We start from the raw sequence: 12,137 nt of genomic DNA, 5'->3' as shown, positions 1-12,137 counted from the left end.
CGAACCAAAAGTAGCAATTGAATCAGTCGATAGTAAAAAGCTATCAGACTGCTTTTTCGCATAATTTAGCTCATTGATCACATTATATTAAAATGTGCCCCAAGAAAGGTTTACGAGCTAGAAAAAGGATAAAAGTTAAAAGCTTTACAGGCTCTCATAAAAAATATGACCTAAATACTTCTGTTAGTGTTTAAATGTTTAATACTACATGCCAGAGATAAACTGTTTAAATTAGCAATAACGTTAATTTTAATCGTAGGGTACCTGTCAACGGCTACTATTTCTTCGTCTTCAACAGCGAGAATGAGATCCAGCCGAACTACATCCGAGTCCAGTTCCATCTCAACAAGGCGATCTACAATCTCTCGAATCCCGTCTCTGTCTGTAAAAATAAATCGGACTCTTGCGCGGTGGACCTGAAATTTTTCTCGTCGGAGAAGCTCGTCTTGGAACTGCCGCTGGAGAACAACGACACGCTCTGGAACGAGGAGTTCATCGTGGAGTCGGAATGCGAACCCAGGACCGCTCTGTACGCGATCTGTGTGATATCAGTACCTGTAATAATCCTTATATTCGCTTTTTCGTAAGGAGCGATAGTATTAAAGTCATGGGAAGTTGTAATTCTCAGGAAATATGACCTAAGGCCGCTGTTATGTATACTTTACGTATATAGTGATATAATAAATAGTGATACTTAAAGGATATGTTTAAAATCTAGTGTTAATTCTGTAACTGCTAAAGTGAAACTCAGAAGTTAATAATCTTTTACTTACTTTTGTTAAGTTGAACTGATTATGTAGGTACCTGTTATATTAGTACGAAGATAATAAATAATTCAAATATTTTTCGGAGTTTTGTTCGGACTTTTAACGTATAACTTTAATTCACTGGATGGGCTAAGGCATTTATTCATTTTTAAGCAAGGTAACTTGGGAAAAACATGAAGAGCATAAAGTAATAGAGAGAAAGCTCAATAGAGGTCTCTGGAGAGGAGTTTTGCTACATCCAATATCTAGATGGGGCTATGATCACCCAATTATGCAATTTTATTCAGTTTAAATCCCCATTTATATATTAATAGGCACCTGTAAGAAAAATATTTTGCTGTGAAGGCGTTTGATTGGTTCTTTGATAAAGTCTGCCACGCAAAATTTATTAAATAAAATTCAATAGAAATATAATAAATAAATATAATTTGTGGACATAAAATGTAAATGTGTCTATGGTCTATTCAAAATAATAGTGAACCCACTTCATCAAGATGCTTAATGTATTGCCTGTGGCAATTTGTAAATTCTATTTAGAATCCGACAATATTTTCCTCCACATTTTATTCTAGTTAAAAAGAAATACAATGCTATCTGGTTAGTTCGAACATGTAACCGAGTCAGCCTGCAAAAGTTGTCGCGTTGCCAAATGTTTGCAAAATTCTTAAAAAATTTAATTTATCAATTATAATAACTGCAGGTTGTAAACCTGCAAACGTTTTGGCACTTTGCTTGTTTTGTAACGTTTCAAATCACTGCTTATTATTATGCTGATTTATTCATTTTTAAGCAAGGTAACTTGGGAAATTTTTTTTTGTTAAAAATATATTTTAATTGATATAGGGAACGATAAAAATAAGCTCCTAAAGATTTAAAATAATAAACTAAAATAACCCTCTGAAATCCCTGCTTTCAAAGCTCCGTAACTTTTGACTCGGTAAACAAATGACGTTACTAATATTCCATGGATTGAATTCATTGAATAAGTATTACTAGAGATATGCGATTGTAAAACTATCTAGTAGAAAAACCCGAAATTACTTTTCACCAATCCATCATTGTCATCGTCATAAGAAAATAAAGTAAAACAATAACTACCTTATTAACCTGATATTCCAGGAAGTTCATATGTCCATGACACAAATTGTTATCTGGCCTTTAGCTGCGATAACTCTACGAGTCACTTTCCCATAAACATTTCTAATTTAACTTTTTTCACTCTGACTATCTTGATAAGCATTGAGAAGTGTTTATTTTATTTGGGATGCACATTCAAGTGTAATATCTAATACGATAACAAAGGGTATTTTGACACGTCAATACGCTACTATCAAAATAGGGAGGAGCAGCAGTCAAGAGATGAATGAGGGTGCATCCGTGTTCATCCGACAACGAGTTCGTATATAGAGAGTGATAATTTTTAGTATACTGTTTATTTGTATTTTCGTTTATTTCAGTCTTAGTAATAATTAACGAGTTAATAATATTAGTTTTAAATTTTTGCTGACTTTTAATATACATATATTGTATAAATACTGTATTAATATACATACCTTTCGACTATCGTTAAGGTTACTGATTATCTAGATTTAATTAATTAGCATATATAATTTCGTTATTCATTATATTGAATAAATTAACAATTATTAATGCCCATAGATGGCGCTACCATACGTTTTTTAGTTAGCCCCAACCCTCAAAAGATGATTGTATAAATTTGACAGCTGTCGGATCATTAGTTTGTAAATTACAGCATTTTGAGCGAAGTAATTCTTGTTATTGTGAAAAAATGGATAGAAAGGAAATGTGCGTGTTGATAAAATATTGCATTTGGAAAGGAAAAAATACAGTTGAAGCAAAAACTTGGCTTGATGCCGAGTTTCCGAACACTGACCCAGGAAAATCAACCATCAAGGATTGGTATGCTAAGTTTAGACGTGGTGACATGAGCACTGAAAACGGTGAACGCAGTGGATGTCCAAAAGAGATTGTTACCGACGAAAACATTTAAAAAATCCACAAAATAATTTTGAATGACCGTAAATTAAAATTGAATGGCATAGCAGACACTCTGAAGATATCAACTGAACGTGTACATCATATCATTCACGAATATTTGGGTATGAGAAAGCCCCGTGCAAAATGGATGCCGCGCGAACTCACTTTTCAGCAAAAACAATGAGTTGATGATTCGGAGCAATGTTTGAAGATGATCAAGCGTAATAAACCCGAGCTTTTGCGTCGATATGTGACAATGAATGAAACATGGCTCTATCGTTTCACTCCGAAGTCTAATCGACAGTCATCCGAGTGGACTGCACACGATGAACCCGCTCCAAAACGTGGGAAAACGCAACAGTCGGCTGGCAAGGTTATGGCGTCTGTATTTTGGAATAATTTTCATTAACTATTTTGAAAAAGGAAGGACCATTAACAGCGACTATTACATAGCATTATTGGACCATTTGAAGGACGAAATCGCCGAAAAGCGGCCGCATTTGAAGGGAAATAAAGTGCTGCTTCACCAAGATAATGCACTGTGTCACAAGTCAGTGAAAACTCCATCTCCAAGAATCCATGAATTGGGCTTCGAATTGCTTCCTCATCCACCATATTATCCAGATCTGCCCCCCAGCGTCTATTTCCTGTTCTCAGATCTCAAAGGAAAGCTAGCTGTGAAGAAATTTTCGTCGAATTAAGAGGTGATTTAGTTAGTATTTAAAATATAATAGTGAGGAACATTTGCTCCTATATTGAAAGAAGGAGATAGTATACATTGTAGAAACTCTCGAGGTGTAAGCCCCCTATTAATTTATGTTGTAGTAGTTATGTTTTTCTCGCTACACAAGCTGATGGAGGAACGTGTAACGGTCTTTACTTTGGGCAGTTTTGAAAGTTGCACATGTTCGGCTAAATTTATGAAACTTCTTCAAGTATCGTACGCTTTTTCACATATTAGTGGATGTAATTATGCCAAAAGTGTTTAAAAATAGATTTGGCTTTAATATGATATTACACACCTTTTGACCGATTTAATATTTGCTGATTCTAGCATTCTTCATTATATAGTTTTCATTGCAGAGCCATTGACCAGTGACGGATCGCTATTGTAAATCTCGCCAGGAACAATTTCGAGCAAGTGCAGAACTTCAATTATTGCGGAAGTAATAAGGAGAAGAAATTGATAAAATATAAAGTTAACCGGCCAATTTGTAGAAAATTTTGCTTTCCTAAGATGGTGTGCATGAAATAGAGGACATATTAACATAAAGACTAAAATATATATTTTTTGAACGCTATCTTGTTAATCTTTTTATGGCTCTCAAATTCGGACACTGTTACAGCCTGTTGAGACTTAGTTTTTCTCTCCGATATTATATTAGAAACGAAATCATTCAGTGAAGTTGCTATAGTCAGTGCATATCTGACAGAGAAATATAGAGATGCAGATTATGGTGTAAAAAGGTGAATGTTTTCCTGAAAGAGTTCTGTGGCTAAATCAATCAGGCTGCGAAAGACATGGATCAAGATCATCCAAAAAGCGCTCAGAAAAAATAGCAAACTGACATTGTCCTAAGAGAGAAAATCTGAGACCGATCGCCACCTGTGGCCAAGTTTGGTGAAGCACTCCCGCAGTACTAACGGAAGCGTATTGGTTGAGAAGTACACACTTTCCTCAAGTGATGGGCTATCAATTGATGACAAGAAGAGTTTAAAATTGTTGAAAACATATTAAGAAGAGCATAAAATTGGTACCAGAAAAAAGTGGAATAGTGTACAAGAAAAGCATTTTTTATAGTCTATAAAATATCCTACTAATATCGAGGGAATTTATTTCAAACACCAAAGTACTTTCAACAAAAACCATTAATCGACAAAATAAATTTCAAATTAATTGATTACTAATTATCCTTAAAACTCCACCAATGATTTGTACGCCATATGAATAATGATAATAATTTTAGTCATTAGAAGAAGCGGTAAATTAGCTAATAATATTCTTGGAGGATTATCAATCATCACTCTATTTTGGACATGATCAGCATGAAGCTAAAATTTTAACAGTTTCTTTGAATCTAAAATGGTTAATAAAATTGATTCATTTTCGGTGCAAATATATTTTATCTTCCTATAATATTATACCAAAAATAAGCCTGACCATTATGAGGGTTTTTTTTATTAAAATCCACCCCGAAGAGTTCCCAGCACGTTCAGAAATATTGGTGGTTTCAGTGGTCGCGTTTGCCACGTGACCTAAATGATCCAATAAAAAACCGATTACGGTTAGCTAAATAAATTTAAATGCTACATATTTTACTAGTATAATTCAGTTTTTACGTATGTTTTTATTAAAAATCCGTAAAAGTTAAAAATAAATATTATTAAAGACTGCTATAAATAATTAGTTAGATAAAAGAAAATTTAAGATATAGTCTATTCAAAGTTATTTTGTACATACGTCATCAAAATTTGGGGCATCAACTCTGAGTTTTAGTTCAGTTTGGCTTTGACATACAACAAAATTCTAATCTAAATAAAATAATTGAACAAAAATGTTATCAAATATAATTTATTTTAACATTATAATACATCTAAAAACTACAGTTAATTATACCGCCGCAATAGTTTATAGGTTAGAGTTACAAACTCCTATCACTATTGCTTTCAAGAATTCTGCATGCATCTGACAACCGGACGACTTTGACAGATTCACTAGTTTACCTGTTCGAACTAATTAGACAGCATTGTGTCTCTTTTTAACTAGAATAAAATGAGAAGGAAAATATTGTCTGTTTCTAATACGAATTTAAAAATTGCGACAGCGAATACATTAAAGATCTTGATGATGTATTTCTATAACAGATAACAACTTTTATGAAACATAATATAATTTTTAAATTCGACTGCTTTGATATTTCTCTACATACAATAATGGTTTTACATGCATTATTCTTTCATTATCCAGTGTATGAAGATACTATTTGAAGAAATCTGTGGTCAAAGTTCATAAAACACTTTTAGAAAGTTATAAGTGTTGCTGTTCCATCATATTCCAATTGTCGGTTTTGGTTTTAACTAGCGTTAGGAACTATCGACTACTTAATACTCATAGTAATTGACTACTTTCTATTATCGACTGTTTCAATCGTTATTTTTGGTTCGACTGATTTTACTACTTTTTATCAGTGACTGTTTCAGTCGACTATTTTCAATCGCTATTTTCGGTCCGGCTGATTTTGGTACAAATTACTATTGACTGTTTCAGTCGTGTATTTTTAGTTACCATTTTTGGTTCTACTAGTTTCTTTGGACTGATTTTTAACTTTCTGGCTCTGTTGTTCTAGCCGCGACCTTGACAAAAATTTACCCAATGTATATGTATATATATATATATATATATATATATATAGTTTTATGATTTTTTTTGGTAGTTTCTTGTAAATTAACAAAATATTGTATATTAATATAGTATTTATAATTATTGTACTTCAGTTTTTAGGTTTTGTTTAAGTTCTGTTTATATTGTATTGTCTATATTTATTATAGTATATTACTTGAAAATGACAATTAGCATATTAAAATACGATAAAATATTGGTGGGGTATTATTTCATTCCATAGAAAATTTCCATTCTTTTTTCGTCTATATGCATTCCTTTTTCATCTATATATTTTGCATCTATATGCATGGAACATTCAAATAAAAAAATAGTTTTACTTCATTTAAAATGATATTATTAATCACATGTTAATAGAATTCAGTAATTACTTTTTCCTTTTCTTTTTTTTTAGTACGTGAAGGAATATATACAACTCCGTCTGGCTTATACTACCGTTGGAGTACGCATAAGCACATATAACATTAACTGCTCTGTTTGTACATTATCGTCTGACATTACCATTTAAAAATAAGAACAGTCGAACTGTGCATTTGACTGGAAATAGTAATTACTATCCACTAGTTTTCTGACTATTGACTGTTTCGATTGTTTTGCGAACCAAATCTATTTATTGGAAAAAATGGAAAGTATAAGTGCAAACAACTGTTAAGAAACCTAATATTTGTTTGAATAGCAAGAATAATTTTCTTCTCTGCTTCTTGTTGTCTTTTTGAAATCTACTTTGGGATACCTACTATTTTGGGGTGACAATTTGGCATATATTTTAGATGTTGTTGAACATATCTTGTAAAAAACTAGTAAAAACGACATTACATTTCCCCCTACACAACACAATGGTTAAAGCGAAACTGAGCTAAACGTCACATAAACAAGATGGCTCGCAATCAAAATGGTAGCGGGACTTTTACCCCTCTTATATGTGCAATTTTAAAATGTTTTTCAAGCGTTTTGAAAGTAATTAAATAAATACTAATTAACTAACACCGGCTCATATATTTTTCTGATTAAAGAAAACCATTATCGACTTGCGGCTTGTACAGCTGCTAGTTGTTTTGCCTTACGAATAGATTTCCTTATCTAAATTAAGGTTTTAAAACCAATTAGTAGCGTTCCGTTAAAATTATTTCTATTTTTTATTCAACGGCTCCAGAATAAAATGTTGCGTGCCATTATTGATGCCCTGTACTAGGATTCAAATGAACTGATACAACGGAATATTTCTCTAGAACCTATAACGAGTGTAAATCAATGTGTTTGTGTAAAGTACTTAGAAAGAGTTTCCCAACGTACTTGCTAATCAGCTAAATATGCGACGTGATAGTGAAGTGAGTGGATTACGTTTAACACCATCTGATCTGATTATTGGACATATATAGAGCTTAGAATAGGCTTTAAAATAAGACAAATGAATTGATTTTCTACATGCCATGTATATATATATATATATATATATATATATATATATATATATATATATATATATATATATATATATATATATATAAATATGAACGTTGTATATAAAAACATAGCGGCCCGCTCCGACTTTGCACGGGCATAAAATATATATGCCTATGTCACTCAATGAAAACATGATTAAAATCGATCCAGTATTTTTGGTTCATTCATTACTGCCCTTGGCCTGCACGCATTAAATTTGGAGTAAAACAATTCCTCTTCCCCTATACTTACTATGAAGATTTCCTGCTATCTTTGGAATATCTAAATTCATACAATTTTTATTACATTACACATTTTTAAACGCAAATTTTAAATTTGTAATATCTGCGAAAATATTTGTTTAATTTACATGCTGTAAGGAAGGAACCATATTGATCTATATTAATTGCACACTGTATTTAAGGTACTTAATTCGATAAGGATTAATGCCGTATTGCTTAAAATAGCCTCGTAAATAAGCCATTTTCTCACGTAAAAAGTAAACAATAAAAATGGTTAATGTGGGTTATCGCTAAAAAATAAACATATACCATCGCGGATTTTTTTGTAGACATTTTTATGGTGTACAATACTGTAGTACATTAATTTGATCTAACTCGTAGGGTTAGGCAGCGTTTTTGCTAATTGCTAAATAAGCCTAAAAAAATAGGTTAATTTACGACATCACGTTAGAAACCTCTAAAATTAGCAATGTTGCCTTAGTATATTATGCATGTATTATACATATAAACCTTCCTCTTGAATCACTCTATCTATTGAAAAAAACCGCATCAAAATCCGTTGCGTAGTTTTAAAGATTTAAGCGTACATAGGGATATAGGGACAGAAAAGGCGACTTTGTTTTATACTATGTAGTGATATATAATATAAATATAAATCGTTGAAATTGTTTCTTTTTTTACGTTTACAAATAAATTATTCACACTAACGACCGCAAACTAGCAGCTTCGTTACTTAATATTTATCTCTCGACGACAGCGTCATCTTCGTGGGAAAAATGGACATCGATAACGACGATCGAGAGCGAATTTTGTGTTACCACGCTTTTTTAATCCTCCCCATCCAAATTAATTTGGACTCGAGCACCGTGTCCGATCAGATTGAAAGATTAAAAAGTTAGGGTGGGTTTGACTTGGCACCAACCACCCCTTATTATATTCAACTACCAGCCCATTAGGGTTACATTTTTTATTTATTAGGGGTATTAAAAGATCATTTTAGCTTTATATATTTTGCTACGCTATTTTATTGACTTGGCAAGAAATATCATAATATATGATGGCTTTGGCGAAAAACTAATTTCGTTTTCTTCGCGTTTTCTTCCAAAAGAATTTATTTATAAACAATAAATACTAATCTGTGATACATAACGACCAATAAAGTAATTTTATAAGATTTACAATAGATTGTGTAGTGTGTATTTAAACGTATCGGATACATTTATAGTATTAAGTGTCAACAAATATTTCTTTCAGTTGAAAATGTTTTAATTTGTACCGAGTAAATCGTATTTGCGGAAAGTTTTACTTTTTTATTTAATTTTGAAGAGAAAGTCAGCTGAAGGTCATCGAGTGCTGTGTGAAGCTTATGATAACCATGCTTCACTGATTTCAACACGTGAATACTGGTTTAGATATTTTAAAAGTGGTAATTTTGACACCGAATGCAACGAGCATGCAACTGGGCAGTCAACAAATTGAAGACAAGGATTTGAAGGTACTACTGGATGAAACAGTCAGTGAAGATCGGTACTACAAAAAAAAACGACCGGAATACGAGCGAAGACACAACCACGCGATTCTTCACCATGGTAACGTTTGACCACATGTTGCAAAACCGGTGGAGACATACTTAGAAACATTAAAATAGAAAGTAATATTCCACCCGCCGTATTCTCCAGACCTTGCTACTTCTGCTTACTATTTACTCCGACATTATGAGTTTTAACCTGTCTGAGCAGCACCTCACTTCTTATGAATATGTCAAAAAATGGATTCGTGGATAGCCTCAAAAGATACCTCGTTCCCTCGAGATGGAATCCACAAATTGAGGGAAAGATAGTAGTAGCAGCTCACAAACGGACACTGTTTCGAATAAAATGCATTGTACGGATGTTTCAGAATAAAGTTTCAAATTTTAAGAAACTGATTTATAGGCCTAATATTTTTGTTTTCTTTTTTTCGATGAACTTTTGTCACTGAACTCCTTCATTGTAGAACTAAGATTTCTGGGCGAAAAACTGAATGAACTTGTTTTAACAAGGCACTTTTGAAGTCAGATTTATTCTATCGAGAAAGTTTTGTAGATCCGTAACAAGAGATAATCACACGAACCAAGAGCTGTGCCATACGGCGGATCCATCAGAACCAAATTATTTGCAATCCCATGAAATATTCAACATCGTCTTCCAACGCTTGATGTGGGTTTTGCAGTGATTTGTGAACATTTTCCGCACTTGTACCTCGATTTTTTTCCAAATAAACACTAGACCCGTTCAATTTTTCGATGATAATTCATATGAAACCTAAAATTGGGCTTCTTTTGTTAGTACACTGGCTAACTTTATTTAAATAGTTCAAAGCTTTTTTATGATTCTTTTTACGAAATATATTAATTTATCAATATTTTAGAATTGTAGACTTTTGCAACGATTGTGCATTCAAGACAAAGTCTTTTTAATCATAACTAACTCTAAAGCGTTCACTTTATTTTTAAACTAATTTTAAAAATTTTTTTTGATTTATATATTTAAATATTCGCACATAACCTGCCTATATTTATTACATTATGTATTATTTTTTAAGAAGAATTATTATAATGTTCTCAAAACAATAATTGTTTTTGTATTATGGTATATTGAGCAGCTTCTTATATAATGATGTTGAATGATAACAATATTGAACAAGATTATAGTAACGACGATAATGTTGTTTTTATTTGTCGTAGCGGAAAATAGGTCGACAAATTTTACGAATAAGTAGTTGTAATAGTTATTTATAAGGCTAGATGTAAAAAATTGTTACACGTTATTCATATTTCAGCTATATGTAAATGTTGTAGAACTAATTATAACTATAACTCCTAAATTAAAAACTACAAAACATATTAATTATGTTATTATTAAATTACTAATTATTTAAAAACTTTATTAGTTCGTAAGAACATGAAAATATAATTTTATTCTATGATATTTTTACTATTTCTATATCATTTTATATTGCATAAAATTATTTATATGAGGTATATTATTATTATATATATTAGGCACTGCATAAAGTTTAACAAACTAAATAACTGAATATTGACATTAGGGCCAGAAATTAATCCTTGTTAATATCACACACTTGTTTTCTTTTAATGCCATAAGGCTTTATATATGGTTTACACGGATGCATTTTGATAGCTTTCGTTTAGACTCAACAGTTTTAAAAGTTAAGATGGTAAGAACAAAAAGCACTCGCACCAAAATGTCTCAAAGTTCTGTGAAATATGAAAGATATTAAGGAAATTCTTCTTTCGATTCGAGATTCTTTTATTTTGAGGTCTTTCGATTATTAGAATTCTCGTCTACGTACTATGATTTTTTGTTTCTTTGCGACACCAAGGAAACACCTTTTTCCTTTCCCAGCCATTGCAATTTTATAATATTTACAAACTGCATTGTCTACATTAGTCTGCATCAAACAACAATGACTTCCTTAATAAAAATTTAACGTGTGAATTTGTCGAGACATGAATTATTGTGCAATTAAGTGAGAATAATTGATATGTATTATAAGATTATAAGAAGAAAAAATTTGTTAAAAAGAGGCCAATAATTCTATCTTTATGCTCCAATGATTGAAAATTTGTTATAAAAAGGTTTTTTGAAAGACATATTCTTTGTTTGTTGAAATGAAATGTTTTATGAAAAAAATGAATAAAAAGGAATTTCGCCGAATTGGTGGCGCAGTGGTAAAGGCGATAGGACGGTCCTCCTACTGTTGCGATAGCCGCGGGTTCGAATCCTGCTGGGGCATGGTCGTAAATTTATGTTTGTGATTGTTTAAAATTTGTGATTGTTCTAGGCAAGAGTGTAAAATCCGACAACGAAATATATATATATATATATATATATATAAAGGAATTTCGCGTGTTGATAATTTATTGCTTTTTTTGACGGGAAAAATACAGTTGAAGCAAAAACTTGGCTTGATGCCGAGTTTCCGGATACTGCCCCAGGAAAATCAACCGTCAAGGATTGGTATGTTAAGTTTAGATGTGGTGAAATGAGCACCGAAGACGCTGAACGCAGTGGACGCCCAAAAGAAGTTGTTAATGACGAAAACATTTTAAAAAATCTACAAAATGATTTTGAATGACCGTAAATTTAAATTGAATGAAATAGAAGACACTCTAAAGATATAAATTGAATGTGTACATCATATCATTCACGAATATTTCGGCATGAGAAAGCTCTGTGCAAAGTGGGTGCCGCGCGAGCTCACTTTTGATCAAAAACAACGAGG

General features: G+C 32.0%; 1 protein-coding gene across 3 annotated transcripts in view; it reads left to right on the top strand.

Annotated features, from left to right (window-relative positions):
• Positions 1 to 844, top strand: part of LOC143201138 (uncharacterized) — a 41,520-nt gene extending 40,676 nt beyond the window's left edge. For all 3 annotated transcript variants that reach the window (XM_076412017.1, XM_076412018.1, XM_076412016.1), the window contains one exon: positions 260 to 844. In XM_076412017.1, coding sequence (XP_076268132.1) covers positions 260 to 587 — 328 coding nt within the window. In that variant the 3' untranslated portion in view covers positions 588 to 844. The remainder of the gene's footprint in view (positions 1 to 259) is intronic.
• Positions 845 to 12,137: the final 11,293 nt, after the last annotated feature.

This window comes from Rhynchophorus ferrugineus, unplaced genomic scaffold (assembly GCF_030347505.1).
Source record: "Rhynchophorus ferrugineus isolate W39M unplaced genomic scaffold, kcgeb_rfMv2 rfM8, whole genome shotgun sequence".
In the NCBI taxonomy this organism is placed as follows: domain Eukaryota; kingdom Metazoa; phylum Arthropoda; class Insecta; order Coleoptera; family Curculionidae; genus Rhynchophorus; species Rhynchophorus ferrugineus.
This window is presented reverse-complemented; position numbering and strand designations above follow the sequence as displayed.